This window comes from Sinocyclocheilus anshuiensis, unplaced genomic scaffold (assembly GCF_001515605.1).
Source record: "Sinocyclocheilus anshuiensis isolate Anshui unplaced genomic scaffold, SAMN03320099.WGS_v1.1 scaffold997, whole genome shotgun sequence".
Classification (NCBI taxonomy): domain Eukaryota; kingdom Metazoa; phylum Chordata; class Actinopteri; order Cypriniformes; family Cyprinidae; genus Sinocyclocheilus; species Sinocyclocheilus anshuiensis.
This window is the reverse complement of record NW_015555715.1, coordinates 2,411,621-2,438,986: the sequence shown is the minus strand read 5'-3', so window position 1 is coordinate 2,438,986 and position 27,366 is coordinate 2,411,621. Positions and strand designations below refer to the sequence as shown.

The window sequence follows — 27,366 nt, the reverse complement described above, 5'->3', positions numbered from 1 at the left end:
AATGGATGCTTCACCCCATGGTGGTGAAGCAGATATGGAGAGTCTTTGGCCAGGCCCAGGTGGATTTGTTTGCGACTCGCATGACATCGCACTAGTTACACGTTTCCCCTAGTTACAACCCCTAGTTACACATTTCCTCCACGGTGCGCTGAGGCTGAGGCCTCCGGTCCCCACGTGGGACCTGGCTGTGGTGCTACAGGCTCTCTGTAGAGATTTCTTTCTTGTACAAGTTTGTTAGGAAAAGTGTCATTTGACTCTAAAGGAAGAACTATTGAGTCAAGTGCAGATAGCTTCACTACATGCACTGCATGTGCAATAATTGTCACAGGATCCATTCTGCATGCTAAGAACAGAATGTCATGCCTTATTGCTGTAATGTCTAACTTCTTCCAATCTATAAAAAGACATGATGGCATGAATAGCTGATGCCTTCAAGAGATAGAGGCAGCACTGGCTCTGAGGCAAGCAGCTCTAAAACCGCATCCGATTGATTCAAGGCTGGTAATGATAATCAGTGGACTTCAGTGACCTTTATTGCACGCTTGAAGCTGAGACTAACACCAACCCTGGTTGTAGCAGTTTGCTTTATCATAACTTACCTTCCTGGCCATGATGAAGCCTGAGGGTCTGTGTAAGACCTTGAAGACCACTCCTCCATTGCCTGCACCCAACTCACAAATCTTCTCAAAGTCATCATCTTTTAATTCTCCGACCTTCTGCTTCTGGGTGAGGAAAGCCTCCAGGCGTTTCTTCTGCTGCTCATCCAGCTCCAGTTCTTCCAGTTTCTTCTGCAGAGCTTCCAGATTTGTTCTAACACAAACACAGACAGAAAAATTAATTTAATTTGTAAAGTGATGAAACTAAATGGATAAATCTACAGTACACATCAACACAGCCATGAGGGTCTACAGGGCTCCTCTCTGTGAAGTGAACGTTTCCAATATTAATAATCAGTGAAGCAATTTTGTTAAAATAATATTTTTCCTAAGAGATAATTATGCTAAATTATTTAATAAGGTTTTCTATTCAAGAATTTCTTTCAAAATTCATTTTTATAAATTACAGTATCAGGACAATTGTATCACCCTTACCATTTTTACTTCATGCCCCTTTAAAAAATATCAAAATGAATTTTAAATCAGTAAACATGCATATCACAGAATGTGTATTTAAGTCATTGTATGACATATTTAATGTTTTTAAATAAATTAATAGGACAAAAATACATAGTCACGAACACTTGTGTCATTTTTTAAACTACAGTCCAGTGTTGTTATTGTTAACAAAAAACTATTAAAAAGTTTTTAAAACTATTAAAAACATTTTAGTGTATATTTAGTAGTATATTTTGAAAATAATATAAAAATATTGCATAAAAAATTGAAATAAAAATTGGAATTTTGCCTTGAGCTAAAATAAAATAAGCTGAGGTTGAAGTACTAAAATGATTAACACTAAAATGATAAAAAAAAGGGTCAAAGACGAAAAATACTGCTTTAAATTGTTGTTTTTCCCAAATTTTTTAAAAAACGTTTTCTGTTTAATTTAATTGCAATTTTGTTTTTGTTTCACCGAGCAAAAAATAAATATCATACATTTTCCCCTGATTTACAGAAGACACCCACTAAAATGTCATTCAGTGTAACAATCTTGTAGGCATATTTACAACAAAAATCTATTTATGACATATTAAAAGACTAATTACTTTCACCTCAAATACTAATTAGTTGTAATTTTACATTTTTTAAATTTGCCCCATCCTAGGTTTTGCCCATTGGTCAGTAAGAATTTTTACTCATTTAAAACACAATAAAAATGTAATATGCTCCCTTATTCTTTTATATATTTTATACAAGTCAGAATAAGCATGTTGTTTGAATTTTTACATAAATATTGTGTTACACTGAATGACAATTTAACATTATTTAAACCACATTTTGACATTTTATTCTCCAAAAACTTATTTGAAACCTTAAAAGTAGACACTTTACTTACATTTAATGTGCTTTCTATGGATATATAATCACTTTTGTACATTTCTTTTGATGCGGACATCTTAACGTCTTTGACACCAAAATAAATGACAATAGTACATACAATTACTAAAACTAAAATAAAAACTTCCTTCAAAATATTAATAAATACTACAATAGTATATAAATAATACTAAAATAACACTGCTACAGTCTTAGGCTTGCTTTATATTATACATTAAGATGTCTACAACAAGAATTTCTCACTTCTGATCAGTAGAAGCCAAAGCTCTTGCATACTGAAACATATTCCCATCCTTAAGGCAGAAAACATGTAGAAATATTGAATAGGTTATTGTACAATGTGTGCGTTAAGTGGTGGGAAGGCTTTATAACATCTTCTTCCTAAAGCTCTGTCTGAGGAAACTGGGATTTCCTCTAAGCATGAGAGCCGTTCCCTTGGCCCTGTTGTCATGGCGATGTATTTCCTTAGCTTTCTGCTGGAAGAGTGAACTTCCATGACCCTCCGCTCTCCAGCCTCTCTGCATCTCCTCCAACACCACTCCGTTCTTCACTGCTGCATAACTGCATTTACCAGGTGGGATCTTCTTATCATAAACGAATCTTCTTGTGTGCTCGAATGAACCAACTAAAAGTCTTATGATTCAGATATTCATACTAATTAGGAATTAGGAATTATTCAAACACAATCTTAGGTTTCCTGCAGCTTGTGTTCCAGCTTTTGGCGCCAGAGCTTTGGTGCCACACATGTTGCAAACATCTGTGATGTGGGTGTATCTCATGCTTTATTATCTCCAAATGAATGTTTCAAGACCACCATGAGCCTCAAGGGCTTTTAAACACTGAGCCAATTCAGATGTAAAACATGTTGTCCTGCTCTTGAACAATGTTTCTGTCCACAACAAGTGACACTCACACATAAATTAACATCAAAGCGTGCTGATCAGTCTGCAAAATATCGCAACATGTTTCGCTCCAGGATAGACGCCACGACTCAGGTGGATGAGAAAAGCACAAGTACTCCAAGGATGTCTTTGTCTCCTCTATATGCAGAATGAGGCGAAGTGTTTTCATTTTTGACAGCAAGGCCAGATATAACCATGGTTACGAGGCTGCTGTGTGGGTGTAAGTGGGTGGCGTGGACACGCTGTGGTGGAGATGTGATAATGGTGAAGGACGCAGAAGATGCCAGAGTGGAGAAAAATACTTCACAACTCAAACCTTGTGTTGCATGTAGGAGGCCATTTCCTGAGTGATTTCAATCAGTGTGAAGAGCCACAGAGGATATAAAGCTCACAAGAGAACTCTACTGCCAGAGTTTTTCTGTTGGCCCAGTCAGACCAGTAGTTCAAATTCATTTTTGGCAACATTTCAAGTTAAAAATTTACTGTTTTTATTTTATTTTATTAAACAATACTAGTTTTTTATTTTTATTTTGCAGTGTTATCTGAAAATTATCAAAAATATATATATTTTTTTAATAAAAAAAACAACATGATATAATGCAAAACATAAATTACTGATTTATAATTTGCTATATTGGTTTATAAACTTGCAACAGCAATGCTGCATTTGAACAAAAATACAGTAAAAACAGTAATACTGTGAAATATTATTACCATTTAAAATAACTGTCTTTTTAATATATAATTTTAATATATTGTATAATATTATTTATTCCTGTGATGGCAAAGCTGAATTTTCAGCAGTCATTAGTTGCATGATCCTTCAATACATTTACATTTACATTTAGTCATTTAGCAGACGCTTTTATCCAAAGCGACTTACAATTGGGGGATACATAAAGCGATTCTTCTTAAGAGGCAAACAGACACAGGAAGTGGTTGTAATACCAAGTTCTTAGACATTGTTCAAATAAGTACAAGCTAGAAAGAGAAGGAATAAATAAAGAGAGAGAGTTTTTTTTTATTTTTTTTTTTTTATGATGAAGTCAAGTAGCTTCGAAAGAGATGGGTTTTCAGCTGTCGCTTGAAAATTGTCAGGGATTCAGCATTCCGGATAGGGGTGACAAAACAAAAACTCAAAAAAAAAAAAAAAAAAAGAAGAAATTAAATGTTAAGTTTGCAAGGCAAGAATAAGGCCATTTTTTTCATTATTATTTTTCTGTTTCCCCCCCCCCAAAAATTGTTTTTTTCCACTTTAATTGTTATGTATTCTGTTTTTTAAAATTCAAATTTATTATCAAGAAGAGCATCTAATCAAATCAATTCATAACATTTTACAAAATCATTGAAATTTGAGTCATTAATTAAATTTAAAAAAATATTTATAACATAACAATACATTATTATTTACAGAGCATAATACAATGAGAAACTGTTCATTCCCAGGGTGTTTTTTGCAACACAGTAATCACAGGGCCTTCCAAAAAAAAAAAAAATGGAAAAGAAAAGGAAAGAAAAGAAAAAAAAACATATACTCTATCTATTAATGTAGGATGTAGTGACAACACAGCATGCTATGCTTCAACAACTTGTATGAAAGTAATAAATAATTCAATACTACTACGCAGTAAATTTAGTCTAACCTTTGATACAGCATTATGTTTACATAAAAAGGGCAGATTCTTTCTGAGGAAAGATACAAAAAGTTTCTAAAAAATGAAAAGCAAAGCTACTCATAGTTTGAGATTCGAACCCAGAAAAGCCTTTGAAGGCCCAAGAACAGCACTTGAAAAAATGACAACTTCTCTTCCTTTTTTTTTTCTTTTGAGTTTTTGAAGAGGTGTGTGAATACAGTATGATCAAGCACAGGAATTAAGTGGTCAGCTTCACATGCCGTGCACTGGAATGTGGATGTAAACACTAGGGAACACCAGGATCAGCTGAGGTCAGACAGAAGCAAACCATTTTTCTCTTGGGAGGAGCACAAAACCAGAGATTGTGTTCTGTAGTCAATATTTAACTTCACTCCATAAATCATTCCTATGGATACATCTGTGCTGTCATCCTGTAAATCCACAATAAACATAATAAAGGAAGAGAATTAGGGACCAGGTATAGGGAATGTCTGGGAATTATCAAGCTCTTCTTGATGCACTATAGCAGCATTCATATACCCAGCAGCGCTCTTAAGTAAAATGGAGAGCAGCAGATGGTGCCATGGTGTGTGTGGTGTGATTGTGTAACATTGTAACACTGTGTGGTTTCCTACTGATAATCTTGAAAAGACACAATGCCGCATAGAGCTCGTGGGAAACAATAGCGGCAGATGTACCGCTGCCAATGGAGAAAGATGAAACAATATTGGCAGGGTACAAAATTAGCATTGTCAAGTGCCAAATGCAAGGAAAACTGGCTTTGGTAAATAAATAAAACAAGGTTACTAGTCATTTGGAGAGCAACCTTTTTTAAGAACAGCAACATATTACAATGTTTATATCACCAGAACTGAAGTCTGACACTTGAGTGATTCAAATGAAAATGTATCACGGTTTCCACAAAAATATTGTGCAGCACAACTGTTTCAACATCAATAATAATAAGAAACCAAGAGCACCAAATCAAAATATTACAATGATTTCTGAAGGATCATGTGACACTGAAGATTGGAGTAATGGCTGCCGAAAATTCAGCTTTACCATCAAAGGAATAAATTATATTTAAAAATAGAATAAAATAGAAAACAGTTATTTTAAATTGAAATACTATTTCACAGTATTACTGTTTTTACTGTATTTTTAATCAAATAAATGCAGCCTTGGTGAGCATGAGAGACTTCTATCAAAAACATTAAAAAATTTTACCAACCCAAAACTTTTGAACATCAGCGTACATGTGGTGACATACTCTATGATTGTATTGAGGCCTGTTCATACCAAGAACAATAACTATATTATCATCCACACCAATGTATTATAAGCACATGCTGCAGTTTTGTCGTCTGCCACTTTAAATGCTCGAGCTCTTGAAGGCAGGATGGATTCTGACTTGCTGTCCATATTTTTATTGTTTATCAGTTCATCAAAAATCGTTCTGAAAGTGATTTCAACAATATTGTTCGTTATAGTTATGGTTATATATTAACTGCACTGTTTGAAATAGGCTTGCCATGACAGATTTAAAGCAATGGCTTCTGGGAAAAAAGTGTTGTCACAGTATTTAACATTCCACTGAGCCTCTTTCTATAACACTGACTTCCACAGGATTGAATCACTGCTACACACACACACACACACACACATTCCAAAGTGAGCTCGCCACAGCCTGTCCTGCTCTCCAGGAAGGAATGTAATTCTGCTTTACTGTCATTCTCCCAAACACCTCTTCTATGGCACTATAGCACAGCTAATACTCATTATTTATGTACAAATAATAGCCAGCTTCTATATACAAGACTGCAACTTTATCCTAAATAATTAATAGTCTCTTAATGCCAAATGGAGAGACTACAAGAGGGGAAAAGTGTCTAAGCTCTCAAGTGAGCTCGACGAAACAAGAGGCAATGACATGCACCACTGGCTCAGCTTCAAGAGGAGAAAAATCACAGGCCTGCCAAATGAAGGTAGCACAGACAGAGGTGGTGCTCTGTCACCGTATCTATGTGGGGATGTGAAGCAGACAAACAAATCGATACATTGCCATCACTTGCATCTATATTTGGTGTTCAGTTAAAATCCTTAATAATCACATATTGAGATAAACTGGATGATTATACTTGGGCTCAGAGAATGATAACACATTAATTTACATTTCTCTTTTACATTAGAGACAACAAAACACACTACCTGGATTTTTGGCCTCTACAAATTGTAAACACACAGACAACTTCAGGTACTTTATCTCTCCAGTTCTGCTCCTATAATCTATAATACTTTATCTTGGGCCTTTATGTCTGGACAACATACTACAGAGGACAGCAGTGTTGTGTTGGCAGCTCTGTCCAAATGCAATAAGGTATTCTCATTGATCTTAGTGGTGGGCTCTTTTATGTGCACCTGATGGATACTAAACAACACCAATATATGGGTTATTCCACAAACAGCATGCATTTTGTTTTCCTCACAAAATTACTTAAACTATAAATAACTGGGACAAACTAAACTTTTAATTAGATATTTTTCTAAGCACAGCCCAAAAAACAGTAACTTTGGGGCAAACGAAGTCGCTTATACAGGATACAAAAATACAATAAAAACAGTAATATTGTGAAATATTACAATAATTTACAATATCCATTTTCTATTTTAATATATTTTAAAATGTAATTTATTCTATTAATTTGCAGTAGTCATTATTCCAGTCTTTAGTGTCACATGATCCTTCAGAAATCATTCTAATATGCTGATTTGGTGCTCATTTCTTGTTAGAATTAAGGTGTTTTGACACACATAAACACACACACACACACACACACACACACATTTTTTAGTATCATGAACTCGAGCACAATGGCTAAAACTGTAAAACTGTCAACCTTGTTATCCTCAAACCTGTTACAAATCTCATAGCCATAATCTAACATATACTACAATATATGAATTTATCTTCAGATGGCACAATACAACTTAATAACACTCAAAGAGATTATTTGATAGAATGTTTAAAATCTGATGGATATTTACTTTAAAAATCACCTCATCAAACTTAAAAAGGCACCCATTTCACAAAATGACCCATATTTGGCACTATGTAAGCCAACTTATAATAATCACCTTTAGTTTACAATTCATTCGTGGGCTTTATAATTCAGTTGACACTTAGAATCAACACACCCTCAAAAATATCCATACTAATACCAATTTAATGCCCAATCCAAGCAGATCTAGCAATGCCAAATCTATTAAGCAGCCTGTTGGAGTCAAACCATAATCTGAATGAGCCAAACAATCCATGAATGAAACAGCTCTGGTTTCATGAAGTCCTCTAACAGCTTGTTCGACATGAAATGACATCGTAAGACTCAAGCCCACTCACTCTGTGGCCCCGGTTCCGTTTATAGCGTTCCCGTCTGGAATTGGGTTCAGCTGGATCGGCTCTGGCTTCCTCCTTTTTTGCATGATGAATCCTAATAGCTGGCTTCTCGGCAGTAAAAACAGAAATTCAAACAGGAGCAATCTGATCCGCAGACTACACCAACTCACTCGCCGACAGAGCAGTGATGTATAAACTATGAATAGCCTATCACACCCTAGCAATCGCTGTTTGCTTTACAATAAATAAATAAATAAAGACAGAATGCAGTCAACGACAACCTCGCATGGTCTTCTGACAGGTAGGATGAAGGCTGTTTCAAAGAATAGGTTATTCAGAGAGAAACTGAGTGTTTCTAGCGGTGGACGACAGTAGAAGATGGGTACAGAGATTGTCTGTTTACGTCATGAAAATATTTACATCTGTCTTCCGGACAGCATGACCGCTTATGGACAATGACCCCCATCTGCTGGTGTAAATGCGCTATTACGCCGCATTGTTTTTATTAGGCTTGTCTGCTAATTAAAACTATAAGAAATTTCAACAATCATTTATCAGCATCCAGCCCTTTTTATGCCTTTATGTATTTGAATACAGAACTTCTGTATATTAGATTGCACGTTTTCAACTCCACAGACCCAGACCCCCAATATAAAAAGCTTGATCATAAAGTTTTATCCTTGGTAAATTCAAACACTTGTTTGTTTATGAATATTCTTCTCTATGGAGTATGGACCCCCTGCAGTACTTTCCCTGGTTGAAAACCTGGCAACAGATGATACAGGCCTATAGAAAAATATTAAATGTACTGGTATTCAGGTCTCCATGCAATTTGGAAGTAACTGTCTATTACAAGTTTGAATTGACTTTAAAATGAAAACAAAGTCCCCGCTGCAAAACAAACATCTCAAGTCCATATAACTTCCATAAAAGTGTTGCTTTAATAGAAACGTAGCAGCCTGTGCCTGTGGTGAAGCATTTACACTGGACTGAATGTATATAATATAATAATCACGTAACCAACACAATGTATTCTGCATTATATTTTGGTCATTGGTCTTACATCATTAACTCCTTAAAATTATGGTTGATTTGTTGCTTTTTGTAGCTATTAAGGAACATATGATTTCACATAAAACTCTACAATTTAACCAGTTTAAAATTATATAGAAAACACACCGTATCTGTTTAGAAAAGTCATAAATATGTCCATATTGCAATCTCAGTGTCTTGGATCATTTTATTATGCAAGATGGACCAGTAAACCAATTCTGGAATGATGTCATTAATACAATACAATACTATCCTGAAGAGGAAAAATAAAGATCAAATATCTATTACAAAATGGACACTTATTTAGACCACATTTCGCAGGAAGGGCAACCAGCCCCATTTGGAGATTAAACATACATTTATACAAATCTTCTCTACACTCCTCAAGGCCTTAAATCTTTCTGCAGCTTAGTAAACAGATGCATATCGTTTGCTCCTTCCAAGTGGTTTCTTTCTCAGCATTTATCTATGTTTATGCTGGAACCAGTCCAGTTATTGTGCTTTGTGGATTTAGCCTAATTACTTATCTCTGCTCATGCCATCCTTTCATCTGCTGTTTTTAGTGCCATTGTGGTTGATATTATTCCTATACTACTATATCTTTTCCTATACTAATATTATTACCATCTGTACTCTGATCATGGAGAATGTCAAATTGAGAATTAATTACTCTAAGGTAAATTGTGCATTACCAGGCCTAGAAAAATATTTAGCCAATATTTATCTATCTTGACTCTCAACAAATCGGCCTTGACAGAGAGATTGTGATGCAGTGTAAAGAGTAAACTATAGCCTTTTCTAACTATAAGTATAATTTATCAGTATCTTACTCGACAATTTGGTGCAACAGGCAGATTTGCTCTGTCAGCTATTCTGATAGGCTCCCCCCCTGTGATTTCATAAAAAGCAGATCTGGATAATTACAGAATTTCCATTTAGGTATGCAAGAAATCATGTCCTCTTAGGAACATGATATATTAAAATTGAAGAGTTGTCAAATTAATGATGCATAACTTTGAAAAACAGTAAGCAAAAACAGAAAATGATATTTATGAGCTGAAACTGATTCACTGTAATAAATGGTCTTGTAAGTCATTTTTATTCAAGACATGTTTAGGATCTATGAAAGGCTTTATTTCCACAGAAAATCTAAGATCTTTTATTGTCTGCATTACCCTGTCTTGTGGAGCTAGTAATGGCATATTATAAAGTTATCATGAAGGATCTGTTAAAGGATGGACCTAGGATACAGGCTAGTACTCTGCTTCTAAATTTTGGCTTTTATTTACTCACTGCCAACAGATGGATGAAGAAAAAGACTGTTGTGTATTTTGTTATTATCAATAAACATAAGAAAAAATGCTAATATTAAGTTAAAAAGATGGTGCAAAATGACAAGCCTAATCAACACAATAACCTTAGTAGATTTAGATTTATTTGATCATTTTTATAATTTATTTGATCATTTTATGCCACATTAAAGATATTGTGTAAAATAAAATTCATTGTAAAATAATTAAATGATTAAATGTGAAATTGATGAAAACAAAGATTTTGTTATATTGATTAACATCTTTTTACCCACACAGCTGTTTTTCTGCGTTCAATGTACATTAATAGTCAGTATAACACACTAATTTGCGACCCATATTTACTTCTGTAATCTAATGTCTAATCTGAAATACAGGTTTTGTACCATGGGGATTTGATTGGATGGCTAAAAAGTGGTTCCCAATAATTCACAAAAGTATAATAACATACTACTCTTAGGCATATTGTGGCTGTCATGGCTGTCTTTATATGGTGGAAATAGTAAGAGTTATTCAGTATCCAGTGTATAGTAGGGAAGTACTTATTGCTTACAGTTTTATGAATACTGTTTATTGAATTCAGACATAGGCTACTACTCATTTTACATAATGTTTTTTGCCTAGTAGGGAAGTATGCTCAACATTCCACACTTTGTTTTTTCTTTCGGTCAGTTAAGTATATTATATTTGAAGTACACTTAAAAAAAAAAATTCGGTGTGAATGCACTACTCACACTACAAAAATGATACAAAATGGAATAGAATAGTCAAACTGGGACGCACCTTACGTGACAGCTGGGTAAATGGGAGGGCTTGCAAAAAAAAGAAGTGGATTTTGTGACTTCAGTCGTTTCAAAGGCGGCGAAAGTTATTCAAAATTAAATATTGATGAAAAATCCAGACGACATAGCCTACTTTTTTTTTTCATTAGAACAATTGCTCACAACAGCAGGAATTTGTAAACAGTGAAATTTGATTAATGTTAACTTTTTTATTATTATTTTCACTGTATTTACTAAAAATTGTGGTTTTGCTTAAAGTGTGATACTGAAGTAAAAGTTCACTGAGAATTGTATTTTCTCCAAATAAACGTAGCCTATGTGTTGTTCGCTAAGCGCTTGCTGTTTCAGCACCATGATCTCTGACGTCACGTGCGTTTAAAATGAGGCCGCGCGAGAGGCAAAAACATTCGGCAACAGTGTCGGTTACAGAGGATGAGGCGCTGCGCAACGCTCGGACAGCACTAGCCTGAAAAGGCGAATGGTACAGCGAATTTGATCAAATACTCTCTAGGACTCTTCTTCATGTAGTCTGCCATAAATTACCTACGAGAAAGTGCCGAGTTTAATTCCAGAGACGAAGACTATGGACGAACAGCAAGCAGCGATTTTGGATCAGGGAAAGTAAAACAGACCAGGAAAAGGTATGTAGGCTATTTTGTATTTCACTTCTTTAGCCTATAGTAATACACTGTAATCTGTAATCAAAATATTAATATATGCACTGTGTTGCTGAGCTTTTCAGTTAACGGGATGAATATATTGCTGAATTTCTATAGATTTCTATAGCCTACAGACGACTTTATAAATGTAGTGTTTGAACATTATTATTCGAGTATAATTTCAGGTGATAGTTAGACTGGTCAATAAAGGTTCATATAGGACATACAGGTTTCATTAATGATGTCCTAATACTCTTTTATACCCTATACATATAAGAAATTTACAGTTACAGTTACAGTTTACATTCTGTAAGCTCGCTAATTGAAGTAACAGTTAAATAAAATGTTTTTGGGAGAAAATTAAGTTATTTTTTATTTTTTATAATTGATCGTTATTTTTATCATATATAATTTTAGCTCAGTTTGGGCGACAAGATCGATTGTGTGAGCTGTTAATTTTGCCAACATACATCGCTGCAGTCTATATTTATTTATAAGCGTGGTAGATTTTCTCATATAAAGTTGACGTATCGTATCCAGTTCAGTTCTTCAGTCAGTGTCTTCATTCAGTAGAGATTTTTTTGCCTCTAATTATTTTAGCTAGGGAAGGACGTTGTCTGTATGTCAATATAATAAAATAAAATATGCTAACTTAATCTATCCATATTTTATACTATCTTGCTAACTGAATCTCTTACTAACGTAGGCTAATATTATAATTAATAGTAGCCTATATAATATTACGTTATCAAACCACTCGTAATGTTTTGATGTCTGAAACCTTGTCTTACCAACGTAATTTACGTGGGTTGTAAATGTAATGCTCTCATTGTAAAACATTAACAGGTATTCCTAAAACGAGTTTATGTATGCTAATGAAGACTGACAAATACGTCATGCATTTACTGAATAGGTGAGTTATTACCAGTTTTTATTTATTTATTTAGATTTTTTTCCATCAAAGGCATAAAGCATTTGAGGGGAGACGACGCACTGGTTGCCCCGGGAGCGTCTTCTTTCCATTCATTACTTTTGATTTAAAGTTTTGAGGCCACTAGATGGCTCTGTTGAGCAATTTGACAGCCTTATTGAGACGTTCAGAGCCCCTGTGCATAACCAAACAGATGCGGTCCTGTAAATATAGAAATATAGCAGGTTTAGGTGATAGTATAGTCATTTTTTCCAGCAGCAATATCAGAGACAATATTCCTTCATATAGACAAGAACAGCTCTATATAAAATATAATTGGTTGGCCCTGCACTGTTTTTTTTCATACATAAGACTGTTTACATTGATGTATGCTGTTTTGTGGGACATCATTTGTTTCTGATTTGACAGTGTTTATTTTGTAACTTTATTTTTGAAATGTATAGATATGTCTGAGCTTTTCAGGTTGTGAATGAGGCAGTTGCTCTCTCTTGCTGTTAATAACCAAGTTAAATGTCTCATAACATCAGCACTATTGACTTTCTCATTGCAAACTAGTGTTATATAGATGAATGACCAATTGACTTGTTTGGCATTGCTGGGAACGCCCACAAAAACGTCATAACCGTGGGGGAAAACAAACCATTTGAATTAACGCGCAAAGACCTTGTTAGGCGCTTGATCTTTACTTTTTGTGATGATTTCGATTGATTTTTGCTTTGTGCAATGCCGAAAAGTTGCTGCGTGGCGTTCTGTACCTCTAATAAGTAAAAAAACCCGATCTGAAGATGTATATGCCGAATAAATAGACGGACTACCGGAGGTAGCACTGAGCGGGTAGCACACATTATCAGAACTCTGACAGTAGTTATGGATATACAACGTATGAAACATATCAAGCTTAATATTCATATTTATATGCACTCCAGATAGGCTACTACTTACCTTGCAATGATCTGTCATTACTCCCGACCCCTTGCACCGCAACCCATGCAGTTCTGATGGGGCTTACAGTAACCCTCCTACAAATTTTGTCCAATCGGAATGTGGAAAGTGGTCAATTTGACAGGTGATTGAAGGAGAGGGGTTGAAAAATAGACTTGTTCGGCATTGCTGGTAACGCCCACAAAAACGTCATAACCGTTTATGCCGAGGGGGAAAACAAACCATTCGAATTAAAGTGTGGAGACCTTGTTAGGCGCTTGATCTTTACTTTTTGTGATGATTTCGATTGAATTTTGCTTGGTGCAATGCCGAAAAGTTGCCTTGTGGCGTTCTGTACCTCTAATAAGTTAAAAAACCCAATCTGAAGATTTATATGCCGAATAAACAGACGGACTACCGGAGGTAGCACTGAGCGGTTAGCACACATTATCAGAACTCCGACAGTAGTTATGGATATACAACTTATGAAACATATCAAGCTTAATATTCATATTTATATGCACTCCAGATAGGCTACTACTTACCTTGCAATGATCTGTCATTACTCCCGACCCCTTGCACCGCAACCCATGCAGTTCTGATGGGGCTTACAGTAACCCTCCTTCGCATCACAATCAAATAAATCTCACTCCCTGATATTCATATTATACACAATCCCTTATGAAAATTAGCAATGGTATTACTATAATAAAAGTATAGTAGGCTATAGTAGGTTTTTTCTTTTTGGCGTTTTTATTACCAATTGTAGCCTATAACCACAATTTTACTACAAATACCATGGTTAAACTATGGTTAGTGTAGTAAAACATGTTGTTTTTACCATGGTTTAACTATAGTAACCATGTTTTTTAGTTGTAACCACGGTTAATTTTCGTAAGGGATATTTTCATGTTATTTTATCTTTTTATTTACGGCATGTATTTGTGAAAATGATTAGGCTATATGTACAGCACACACCACATAGAATAACGCTGTGCATTTCAAGGCGCTTCAGTGGACCTTAATAATGTTACCTGTTTTGTCAATGTTAAAATTCTTTTTAATATATCAATAAAAAAGTACGACAGGCTTTTACTCAAGTCTTTATCACTTTATTAAAATTAAGCAAAACAAAACGACAAATGTTTACTTTCACAAGCCGTCAAGAATAGGCTTGTAGTAAGCAATCAGGTAACAAAAATGTTGGGAAACGACACCTCTGGCCATTCCGTTGGGTCATTTGTCCAGTCACAGATACCGTACGGACAGTCCAACCCAATACGGCTCAGTTTTTCTATGTATGTTGCTCTGTCGAGTAGCAGAAATGGTTAGGCCATTCTGAGTCAACACCATGCTTTTCCAATGAGGGGGAAAGGATTGTTTTCCCTCACGCCGACTCCGCCCACACAGCTATGACACGACACCGATCAAGTCTATACCTTTATGATTTAAGATGATATGCATATTTCTGTTATTTACATTAAAATCAGACGTTATTTTTTTAGTGCTCATCTTCAAAGTGTGCATGACCTGCATTAAGTTCAGAATATGGAGAAACATCATGGGTCTTGTTGCATGTGTGCACAATTTTGTCTGACTCGCATTTGTTTCTCTGTCTGTCTGGCATATCTAGGGCTGTGTTTGACTGCATGTTGGTTAGTCGACTTGCCTAGACTGCATTACAGCCATCTGTCAAAAAGTCATAAATGTACTTTGCCAATACAGTAATGCAGCTTTTGTTTCCAGTCTTGAGCTTTTAGCCTAATTAAACAGCAGCCTTGTTGAGAAGATATTCATTATTTGGCTGCTCAGTGCTCACTATTTATTCTGCCCAATTATTCCTTCAAGACAAACTAAAAAGGCATTGTTGTGTTTAGTTTTTTCCCCATGAACATATTTTAATATGTGTATATTGTAAAAAATTACACATTAAATGTAAATGCAGCTCAGTTTAGAGTCAATTTATTTCAGGGGCTGCGTTTGCTAATAGGTTTAAAAGGTGAAAAGGTGCAAAACTTTGTTCCGCCCAATATAATATTTAGTTATTATGTAAATACAGACACTGCATTTGACCAGATAATCATTAATAATACAGTATCATAGCAACAATATTATAAATGAAATAAATGATGCACAAGATTTATAATTTAGAGCAAATATGAAAATAATGAGAATGTTTGATAATGTTGACTGCTTGTACCTATTACCTCTAGTTCAATATGACCATGATGTGTTATGTTTTGAGTCCTGGGACGTTGTTGTCAAGCCTAACCTTCTGTGTGACTGAGCATGTGTGAGAGTGAGACAGGAGGCTCAACAATGAGAGACTGAGCGCTGCTTTGTGCAGCACTACTGGCCTGTGAGCTCTGATTCGTCCTGACAGCGCTTAATGACAGGGAAGCAGGGGCATTTTTGGTTTCATTTTCTGAGCTGGTTTGCAAAGTGAAGCTTGAACCAAGGGCAAAGGCAAATCTTTTGGATCTTTAACTTGCTATTTCATCACCTGTAGAGCTTCCAGTTTACAGTCTAGTAAACCCTTTCAGATGGAAATCCTCATGTTTTCTTCAATCAATAGTCTTAATTAGTGCTGATTAATGAAGGAACACTGGCTGTGCATTGCTAATAGTTGTATGAATTCCCAAGGACGACGCACTTCAACTTTCTGCTTTGCCTGGCATTTTAAATGTAGAATCAAATTTAAATTGATGACGTGCTTTTGTACATTTCTGAAATATTTAGGCCTGATGATTTTCAAATTGCAGATGAGATTCGTTTTAATTGGTTAGGTATTGGTGCTGGTGAATTGAGGCATGTAGGAGTAGTTTCAAATTAAGATTTCATTAGTATTCTGTGGCTATACACTGACTCAGATCAGTGCAGAAAATGAGCTGCATCCTTTTGTTTTAGTATTCAGATTTGAAAGGCTTATTTATTTTTATTCAGTCTGGTTAAATGTAATCACAACAACATAAATTTAACATTAATATCACATGCTGTTTCTCATTTTTATATTTTATGTCTGTTTCAACCATTGCATGGAACTTGTTAGGGGAATTAGATGCTAATATAATTAAGGACATTAAAGAATCATGGCAAATCCATTTTGAGTGTTAAAGATGCTTTATGCTTTATGCGTGTGTAAAGGTAATCATCAGTGTTTGGCAAATTGCTATAGAAACTGGATGAAATGTCCTTGTTTTGTTGTGACCCTCATCAGAGTCTCTGCTTAGTTTCCATTTCCTTTATATGTGTACCAGTTTGCTCATTTTCATGTCAATTTTGTACCTTAACTATTATGGGATATGGAGACTTGAATAGATGAAGTGGCTCAGGCTGTTGGATTGTAGATGTATTATGTATTAGGATGCTGTGTACTGATCATGAAAGACTTGAGATCGTTTGTTTATGGTTCTGTGTTTGTTTGTACGTGACGTCATAAATTATATAAAATGGTTTTTAGTGTTTTACTGCTCTTCAGATTTATACCTCTCTGTCCTATCATTGCCGATGGGCTCACTTTACAAGAGCGATTTGATGGAGCTACATAGGACTTTTCCCCAAGAAAATGTTTTACCTTTGCTTAAACAGGATTAACAACTGAAGTAACATAGGCAACAGATACTTTCTAGTTTTCCATTACCTGTTAAATATTCTGGTGTATGTTTAAAAAAAAATTCATTTTCCCTGATATAAATGTCAGTTTGATATTCATTTAACGTTAATTGCTAGAAAATCTCATAATTGCGTACATTAGTGTTTTCAACTATTTATACTCTTTGGTAAAAGGCTTTTAAAACGGCAAGCCTTATATAAAATTAATAGAAAAAAACCGGCTCATATAATATTTACTTTAACCATTTGAGGCTGAACATAATCTGAAGGTTAAGCAACTCCTTTTACTTATATTATCATAAAATATGACTTTCAGGCACTTTTTCACCCTATTTGTGAAAAAAGAGATTGTAAGAATATTTATTCAATTCAATTCAAGCTTATTTGTATAGCGCTTTTCACGATACAAATCGTTGCAAAGCAACTTTACAGCAAATTAGGTTTCTACAATATTTAGTAGTAGCTTATCAGTGGTGACTGTCAGTTAATAAACATATGACAGAAATGTACGGAAAAATCAATTAAAGACGTAATCAAACAGACGATGAACACTATTAACAGCAATTATTATATGATGCAATCAAACTTGTAGCAAAATTTGGTAGTTCTGCATGTTGTTTCATGGTTGGCATCATCTGAGGTCCTCTGAGGGGTTGGCATCATCTCTTCTCAGGTGTTCTGGATCCAGACTGAAGCTTGTGTAAATCCTAGTTACCACGGGATGTCAATCCTGTGGCAAAAACAGAGAAACAAATAGAGACATAATTAGCGTAGCTGCTGTTCCAACCAAGCAATTGATTTGTTTAACCCAAGCTAAAGAATAATAATGCACATTTGATGAGATATAACTACAGTACATTATATATATTTAAACAGAGAGAGTGTGTCTGAACCCCGAACGTTATCAGGAAGGCTATTCCAGAGGTTGGGAGCCAAATGCGAAAAAGATCTACCTCCTATAGTGGACTTTGCTATCCTAGGTACTACCAAAAGTCCAGAGTTTTGCGACCTTAAGGAACGTGATGGATTGTAGCATGGTAGAAGACTAGTTAGGTACGCAGGAGCTAACCCATTCAGGGCCTTATAGGTAAGTAATAATATTTTGTAACTGATATGGAACTTAATAGGTAGCCAGTGCAGAGACTGTAAAATTGGGGTAATATGATAATATTTTCTTGACCTGGTAAGGACTCTAGCCGCTGCATTTTGGACTACCTGTGTAGCTTGTATTATGTAAGTTTGTTATTAAATGTATGTAAGTTTATTAAACAGACTGTCTTTGTAAATCATAAAATTATGGGTGAAACAGCAGCCAATTAGAATAAGAATGAATCATTTTCTAAATGGGAATGGGCATATAAAATTGGACTTGAGTTCTGCTGAGTTCGCTTGATTATACATTTCTGGTAATGTTTTTTAAAACATTTTATTTGTTGGTGGGTTCTTTTTTTTAAAGCAGGTCAAAATTCAGAGGAAATCAGTCATCTCTTTTGTAGCATGGCATTCAGTTCTTGTTGTAGTATTCAGTATCTGATTTGATGTGAACAGCAATTTATCGGTCTGTCAAACCTTGTAGCAGAGGACTGACAGTAGCTTATAACAATATCTCACAATGTACACGTTAACATGTCATAGCAATGGCAATGAATACAGTGCTCAGTAGAGGAAACCTTCGATGGCATAGTAAGACCTGACCTTTATTCTGCAAATCAAGCTGATTTCTTAATGAGCTGCCCGATAGATGTTATTTTATCCAAAGCGTATTGAACATTGTACACTGAACAAATACCCTGGGGTCATAGTGGGAGCATTAAGAAATGTTAATGAAAAATATAAAGCCATTAGCTGAACCTTCTTGGGTCAGCTTTTGCTCTGTAATTGAAAACATTGATGTATGTTTCTTGTTTCCTCTGATGGCATATACAGAAGGTTTCAGATCAAGGACAGCCAGAGTTTTCTTGATGGGATGGATGGATCTTTTCTCTCCTTTCCTTATCGTTGTCTTCTGACCTTAGTCTGTATATTTTCACTCTGGACTACAATGTTGCATGTCATTGCCTGTCTCAGTAAGGCAAATTATGTTCTTTCAATTAAGATCTTTGTGTCAGTACTTGGTCTCAGTCTCAGAGATGTTTTTTCTCCATGTTAACCCAGAGGTTAGTGTTTACGTTTCCACTGGGAGGAAAATTCCCAAATCTAATTTGAAAGAGGCATGCCAAACATGTCTTTAATTACAGAAGAGTATAGAGATAGAGTGCTTGGTAGGCTTTAAGGTGCTATCTAGGGCTGGGCGATATGGCAAAAAAAAAATTAAATCGCGATTTTTTTCAGAATGTTTGACCGATTCTCGATTTTTAAGATTTTTAACTAGTCAACTTGAAAATGTACTGGCAACATTATTCAAGTAACTTTTTCTTTTTTAACCCTCTAGTTAAAGAAATTTCTATTTCACGTGCACCATACATGAAGTTGTCAACATGATGTAAATGTTGAACAAATCACTTGTTAGCTAAATATCTTTGCAAAAAAGATGCATGAACTACAACTACATCTTGTACAAACTTGTATTATACATATATGTTCATAAATAATACAAGGAAAATTGTATTGGCACCTAGTGATATTTTCTACTTATGGTCCTTCACAGAGCTTGCACACGTGAGCAGTTAATCATGTGCACTGACATGCGGTTGGATCATTCTTTTCTCTTTACTGTTAACTAGGGCTGGGTATCGTTCAAAATTTTTCGATATCGATACTGATACCGATACCTTGACTTCGATACCGGTTCCTGAACGATACTTTTTTCGATACCAATTTTATGAAATCAATTTTAACAAGATTACATTATCTAAAAAAAAACTTTGGTTTTATTTTTCAGCTTGTTGATGTTTATACAAACTCAAAGACTCATCTCCTGAGCCACTGCACAAAGGAACAAAATGTAAGAGAGAGAGAGATTAAGTGCGTGTGAATACCTGCGTCTATGCGTCTCTCAGCAGCGTTCAGCAGCGGCGTCTACTAATTGCGAATCTTTAAGTTAAACTCCTTCATGAACCTCGCTACTGAGAAATGTCATGTAGCTTTTCAGCTGCGAAACTATTTTACTGATAAATTCGCGGTGCAGCGCTGACAAGAAGTTTCTGTTCGCGTCTCCGCGTGTCTGCACTGTGTGTGCGTCTGTGAGAGAGACTGGGAGAAAGAAAGCGTGATTTCCGTAGCCTACATAAAAAAGGTGGAAGACATGGAAATAGTTTGTCATTTTTTACCCTATTGTTTGTTATATTTATTTGCTCAATGTCTTGAGCAATGCGTAAATCCGGCCCTGTTAGACGGCAATCGGAAGTTATTACAAACACTCGATGGTGGTTTAAAGTGAGTTTTGAGTAAAAGCGGAATATAAATCTTATTTATTGTCTTATGTAGCATGATGCTACAGTTTGCATGAATGGTCACATAACACGCGCTTTCGGTCGTGTAACGTTAGTATGAACGGACAACTGCATATGATCGGAACTCCACGCAGCTCCCACGCTACTCTATACTGGTGGTATTACACTACCACGACAGCTAAAGAGAGCAGACTGCTCCGTATGCGTTCGAATCGCTCTCGCGGATGATCGATCTGCGCCGGGCCTCTAGTCGAACACACCGGCAAGTGCTGCAGGCTTATTGGCTCACTGACACTGATGAGATTAACCCCTTAGGTATCGAAATTTGGTACCGAACGACAAGACGTTTTTCGATACTCGATGGTATCGAGGCAATTCGGTCGGTGCCTAAAACGTATCGAACTCGATACCCAGCCCTACTGTTAACATTGGCATATTTTCAAAGTGTCTAATTCTAAAGTTTGGTAATATTTCTATTCAAAATGGTGATTCCTTGACGTATAAAAAAATAAAATCTTGGCAAATCTTTAACTTCGAATTAATCGATAAAATCTGAAAAATCGCCCAGCCCTAGTGCTATCACAAAAAAATCCACAGATGAATCGTGCACAATAAGACCAACAAAGCCTTTTTGTTAATGACTGGAACAGATTTTTTCAATGGAGTGGTGTTGTAGTTGTACTTTATGGTACAATGTAAGGGCTTGCATGAAACACGGTAAAAACTTATTTAGGAAACAGAGCAGCTCGTATTTGTCGTGTTGACTACTCAGTAAGGATGCACCGATGTATCGGCCTATTTTTCCTCAATTTACAACCATCGGCATATCGGCTATATAAGGAAAAAGGCTGATATTACAAACCAATGGTTTATTAATTAACTGCACTGAGCTGTATAATGTCTGTTGCATAATCCTAGCACTGCTGTCTGCACTTTAATGCTAATCAAATAACAAAAGACAAAAGATAGCACACTATTCTTGACTAAATAACTTTTGGACCTCATCTGAATTATGACCAAAACTTTACTGATGTTTTAATAAGTTTATTGCGTCCTTTTTCACTCCAAAAATCACCATAAGAGCTAAACAAAACACAGCACGAGAAGTGCACATTAAACTCTCTCTCTGTTGCATTATCATCAACATACAGCGAATTACACAAAACACTTATTACAACTAACAGTAAACAAATATATACAGATCTCATGCCTTTTCGGGGGGTTCTTAATAAACTGACAAACTTTAAATCCGAAGAACTGCGTGCTTTCATTACCCATATAGCTCCGTAGACTAGAAAACCCGTCAAAATAAGAGTCCCACCTTATTAAAGGAGATCTCATGCATATTTATACTTACAAAAAATATTAAAATGTATACAAAAACAAATTAGAAAATTAATCATAATAAAGTCTGTTACAATAAAAAAAGGATTAATATGTATTTAATTTATACAGTGAAGTGTTATTTTACATTTGTTTACTTTATTTCTGTACCCGAAAACTGTTAGGTTGCCAGGTTTTCACAACAAAACCCGCCCAATTGCTACTCAAAACTAGCCCAATCACATTTCGAGGGGGATCCCCCGGTAAAAATCACATTCCGGTGGGTAGTGCTGGACGGTATGACCAAAAATGTATATCATGGTATTTTCCAAAATTATACCGGTTTCACAGTACATGACGGGAAAAAAACAACAAACAAAAAAGTGCATGTGATATTAACAGACGAACTACGCTCATATTTATAATTCCAAACAATCAGTAAGCGACAGGTGCAAGGAAACGCTGTTTTGTACTCATTTATTGACGAGTCGGCTGCGGTGCGGCCAACTGAATGCGCTGTTTCTCTGCCGTTCACTGCACAGAACAGACGCCGAGAGAGGTGACACTTCTTCGGGAAAGTCAGACCTCGCGTTCGCGGGACAGCACTGGCGAAATCTTCCAACTGAACCATAGCTAAGGTTGTTTCGGAACTTTCACGCTTAGTAACACATACAGCTGTTCCCTTTCAAACAGTGTCACGTTCCGAACGTTGTTTAAGGGACATACACCGGTATTGCGGTATAAATTCATATCATAACAAAAATAAACACCGGCATTTGGTATGAACCGGTATACCGCCCAGCACTACCGGTGGGGTAAATACACGTTTTTGGTGGGGTTCCCCTGGTAAAATTCGCATTTTAGGGGCTAAATATCACGTTATTGGGGTTGCTTAAACCCGCGGACATGAAAAACAACCTGCGGCAGCAGTGTTAAAGTAGCCCAATTCCGCGGGAAAACCGCGGACTTGGCACTATCTCATACATATTTAAACTTACAAAAAATATTAAAATGTATACAAAAACAAATTAGAAGATTAATCATAGTAAAGTCTGTTACAATAAAGAAGGATTAATATGTATTTTATTTATACAGTGAAGTGTTATTTTACATTTGTTTTACTTTATTTCGGAATCAGCCAATAAGTGATTGTTAAAATCGGTATCGGTATCGGCCCCAAAAAATCCTATCGGTGCATCCCTACTACTCAGTAATATTCAAACAATTATTTTGTGCTGCATTTGTCCAACAGAACACTTGAAAGAGGAAGATTGTTTAGACAACTCTCAGAGGAAATTTTTTTTGCAAAGAAATTAGTGTCAAATAAAGTCAGCCATTTGCAGTGAGACTATGTGTTACATAGAAGTGGGAGATAGAGGGGCAAACTAGCTTCTAAATGATCAAATACTTTATAATTAATAAATAAATGTAACAAGGCAAGACATGAAAAAGATTTTGTTTTGAGTATTTGAAAATGTTCAACCTGGTACTGTAACGTTTTAATTTTTTTAGTACCGACTTGGTACCGAAATACCGGGTCTTTTGACAACACTAGTTCCACCCTATGAGTCTAGAGTCTGGTGAATGTAGGATTAGAATCTAAGATTTTACGAAATGTGTATATAAAATGCCAATCAAGTTTAAGGCCAGTAAAACCTTTTTTTCTAATAAATAATAAATTAATACTTTTATTCAACAAGGATGCATTAAAGCAACAGCGAAGACAACTATAATGTTACAAAAGATTTATATTTCAAATAAATGCTTCTTTTGAATGTTCATTTGAACTTTGTATCCAAAGAATCCAAAAAAAAAATATTAAGCAGCATAACTATTTTCAACATTTAAATATTTACATTAAGTTTCTTGAGCACCAAATCAGGATATTAGAATGATTTCTGAAGAATCATGTAACACTGAAGAGTGGAGTAATGGCTGCTGAAAAATTCTTTTTTTGCTGAAAAGAGATTTTCTTTCCAAAAACATTTTAAAAAATACTACCGGCCCAATCTTTCGAACTGGTTTTAACTATTTGGTTTTAACATGCAACCCTCCCTGAAAAGTTCCAGTGCTTCCAATGTCCAGCCAATCCCCAGTCAATCCCAGGTCCTCCACTGACTAGAGGAAATTACAATACTTAGTATGATGAATGTTGAAGCTTTCACCAGCTAGTAAGTAGAGAATTCAGAGTGAAACAATCTATTATATCTTACTGCGGTTTTCAGTGCAGATAAGTCACACAATTGTAAGTTCGGAGGCAACAAGAATAGAATCAAATAAAGATCGACTGTGAGCATCTTTAAGCAAAGCTAATTAACAAGCACTGATGTGAGCTTATAGCAAGGCTCAATAGAGCTCGTCTCTCTGATGCCAACTCCACACCTCTTAGCTGTGGCTCTGCCGGGTCCTGAATAATGCACTCATCAGGTCTTTTCCCGGTGGTTGTAATGACAAGCAGTTCTCCCTCGAGAATCCACTGACTTTTTACAAATACTGCTGATGGTCCTGCTTACATCTGCCACTTACCTCAATCAGAGCGGTATTACCATAAAGACCAGCTCTCAGAGCTGCACAGCCTCCCTGACCCACTCTCGGAAGATGTCATCACGCCGCACGACGCTTCTTATGAGGGATCGTCACGAGCATGGAAACTAAAATGGCTCTGTTTTGTAATTGAACTGGGTAAGGGTCATCGTTTTTAATGGCGCATATAAATCTTTCCTTATATTGAAAGGTTACATTAATGCAAAATTGAGTAGCTCACAGAAACCAGGCCATCTGCTTGTTGGCTCCACTGGAGCTGTGGAGTTATAGAATCATTTTGGATCTGGATTGAGTTGGTTATTCATTAACATTACGGGCTTTCAGTTACGGCACCCATTATGAGCACTATAGCCCAAGGACTTCATCCAGCCTTTACTGTAAACCAAGAGTGCCCCTGAATTGTATATTATGAGAGTCATAATTTACCATTGCAATCCCAGAGAGTGTGTCCCCCATTAACTTTATGCTTTTTTGCTTCAAGCTATTCCTGTCCCAGCACTCACAATAGAGAGACCTAAACAAGCTCCGTGTACCATGGAGCCGTCTTGTATTGTGAGACATCTTAATGGATGTACCGAGGGTAATGCTAGGTCTTTTCCTCTCTGTACTTTGTGTTCTGCACATTCTAGTCCTCTCAGTCCTCCACTGACTGTAGCTTTCAGTTAGTTTTTTGAGAGGCTCGTGTACAGCCTTTTTTAACCATACTGATGGGTAAGCCTCATGACTGTGCCTGAACTTATCATAATGTTTTTTTTTTACCCAGTATGCTCTCTGCTCAAGTATGGACAGCGTGATTGGTAAATTACTATTCTCCGCACAGGCTCCGGGAGTCGTTAGAGTTGAACCTGCAGACATCTCCATCACTCAGGAGAGAGGACATTAGCCATTCTGCGTGAGCCGCTTCACTCCACACCCTGCAGGAAACCTCTTTCTTTATTCTGCTAATATTTTCTCTGTGAAGTGGTAAAAGACTGCACATTGGCTGTCCATTTGACTGGAGTTCTCAAGCAGCGGGACCAGCGCTGAGTTTAATTTCCTCATCTAAACCCCACTGGGGCCCTGGGGTGGGATCACCTGGGTGGAAATTGCTTTTGGTGTTTCCTTCTGTCCTGTCCTAGGCCTGACAACTGTGTGAAGGACCATAAGTAGAAAATATCACTAGGTGCCAATACAATTTTCCTTGTATTATTTATGAACATATATGTATAATACAAGTTTGTACAAGATGTAGTTGTAGTTCATGCATCTTTTTTGCAAAGATATTTAGCTAACAAGAGATCAGTGTGTTTGATGACATTTAAAAGTCTGAGCAAAAAGGAAAACAGTTCTCCATTATCTCTAGAACTGGTGGTGCAACTCTCTTTCTGGAGCTTTTAATGAAACAAGAGCTTGTTACAAAGGACTGGTGCTAGCTTTAAATATTTCACATACATTATAATGAGCATTCCATACACAACGAATGTGCATTTGCAGCCAATTACTTTAATCAATCAGCTTTAATGAAAATCTCACATCTGTACTTACACAGTACATACATCCAGGGAAGCACTTTACATTATTTTCACATGGAAAAAGGTCTCCATGTAAAAGCCTGCACAGGATATTTATGCCTTTATATTTTGATATGCCAGAGGCAGTTGATTCTGAGAAATGACCTACTGTGACCTTTAATGGTATGTAGTGCCATGGGCATTTTCACAACTTTGTTTTTTTTCTTTCCTGCATTGCAATATGTGTTTGTATGCATGTGAGTTGACATATCCATTCCCCTACCAATCTCCAGAACATATGACAGGGGCATACAAGACCCCCTTAAAGGAATATTTTGAGTGAACTTTCCCTTAACCACCAAAACATGAGTGTGATCCAGTTCTTTAAATGTGAGGTTTAAAGAAATGTCATTCTCTTAAGTTTTGGAAAACACTTAGTTCAGAGCCACATTATTATGCATGACTCCACGGAGTCCAGATGCTTTTTTATTGAAGCTTTGTATTGTACTCAAATCCGTGTCTCCCGAGTCAGCGGTCATCAGAGGCACGGTGGGATATTAGATTAGCTTCAATCATGCTGAACAGTCCTGTTTGAATGTCATTTATTCTAACTCTAAATCAGAGGTACTGTAGGATGCCCCCCCCCCCTCACCAGTGGGTGTCATGGACTGTGATGGATCTATAGTGTTATTGGTGCGGTGCACCATGTGCCTTTATGTAAAGCTCCTTTGCTTATTCAGCAGCAGTGTCTTTAGCCTGCAATCAATGGCAGCTATAGACAGGGCTGTGAACATAGAGCTGTTAAAACCACACCTGGGACTTGGAAATGCAGAAGAGCTGCCCTATCAACAACACCTGCCAGTCATATGAATAATTCAGTGATCTCTGACCAGGCCACGTTTACTCCTATCAGTCTCGCTTATGAGAATGGAGGTGGTGATGAGAGCTACTACTTCCCATCTGTTTTTTTTTTTGGGGAGTTAGTGAAGAAGAACAGATTGAGTGAAAGAGTTACTGGTAAGTTATTTGAACTTTTTTGGGACTCATCTTTAAATGTAGTGTTTTTAAGGGCCACTTCATGAGGTCCAGTGTTCAGATATTAAAGGGGTCATATGATGCTATTTTAAAGATCATTATTTTGTGTATTTGGTGTAACAGAATATGTTGACATGCTTTAATGTTCAAAAAACACATTATTTTTCAAATACTGTACATTATTGTAGGTCCTCTATGCCCCGCCTCTCTCAAACACGTCATTTTCAACAAAGCCCCCTCCTTTGACAAGCGCAGTCTGCTCTGATTGGCCAGCTGACCCAGTGCATTGTGATTGGCCGAACACCACAAGCATGCGTCAGAAATGTAACGCCCCTCACCACAATTGCTTCAGCTTTCAAAGTAAATATCAAGACAGTTAATAATGTC

At 36.2% G+C, this 27,366-nt stretch overlaps 2 protein-coding genes across 2 annotated transcripts in view; one reads left to right on the top strand and one right to left on the bottom strand.

Moving 5' to 3' along the window:
* The window catches only part of LOC107672217 (dual specificity mitogen-activated protein kinase kinase 1-like), a 14,521-nt gene extending 6,195 nt beyond the window's left edge, over nt 1-8,326 (bottom strand). Inside the window, exons 1-2 of the mRNA XM_016465309.1 lie at nt 7,931-8,326; nt 600-810 (exon numbers count right to left, since the gene is read on the bottom strand). Coding sequence (XP_016320795.1) covers nt 600-810; nt 7,931-8,013 — 294 coding nt within the window. The 5' untranslated portion in view covers nt 8,014-8,326. The remainder of the gene's footprint in view (nt 1-599; nt 811-7,930) is intronic.
* Nucleotides 8,327-11,496: 3,170 nt separating this feature from the next.
* Nucleotides 11,497-27,366, top strand: part of LOC107672222 (multiple epidermal growth factor-like domains protein 11) — a 151,542-nt gene continuing 135,672 nt past the window's right edge. Inside the window, exon 1 of the mRNA XM_016465313.1 lies at nt 11,497-11,713. The gene's annotated coding sequence lies outside the window, so the exon portion shown is untranslated. The remainder of the gene's footprint in view (nt 11,714-27,366) is intronic.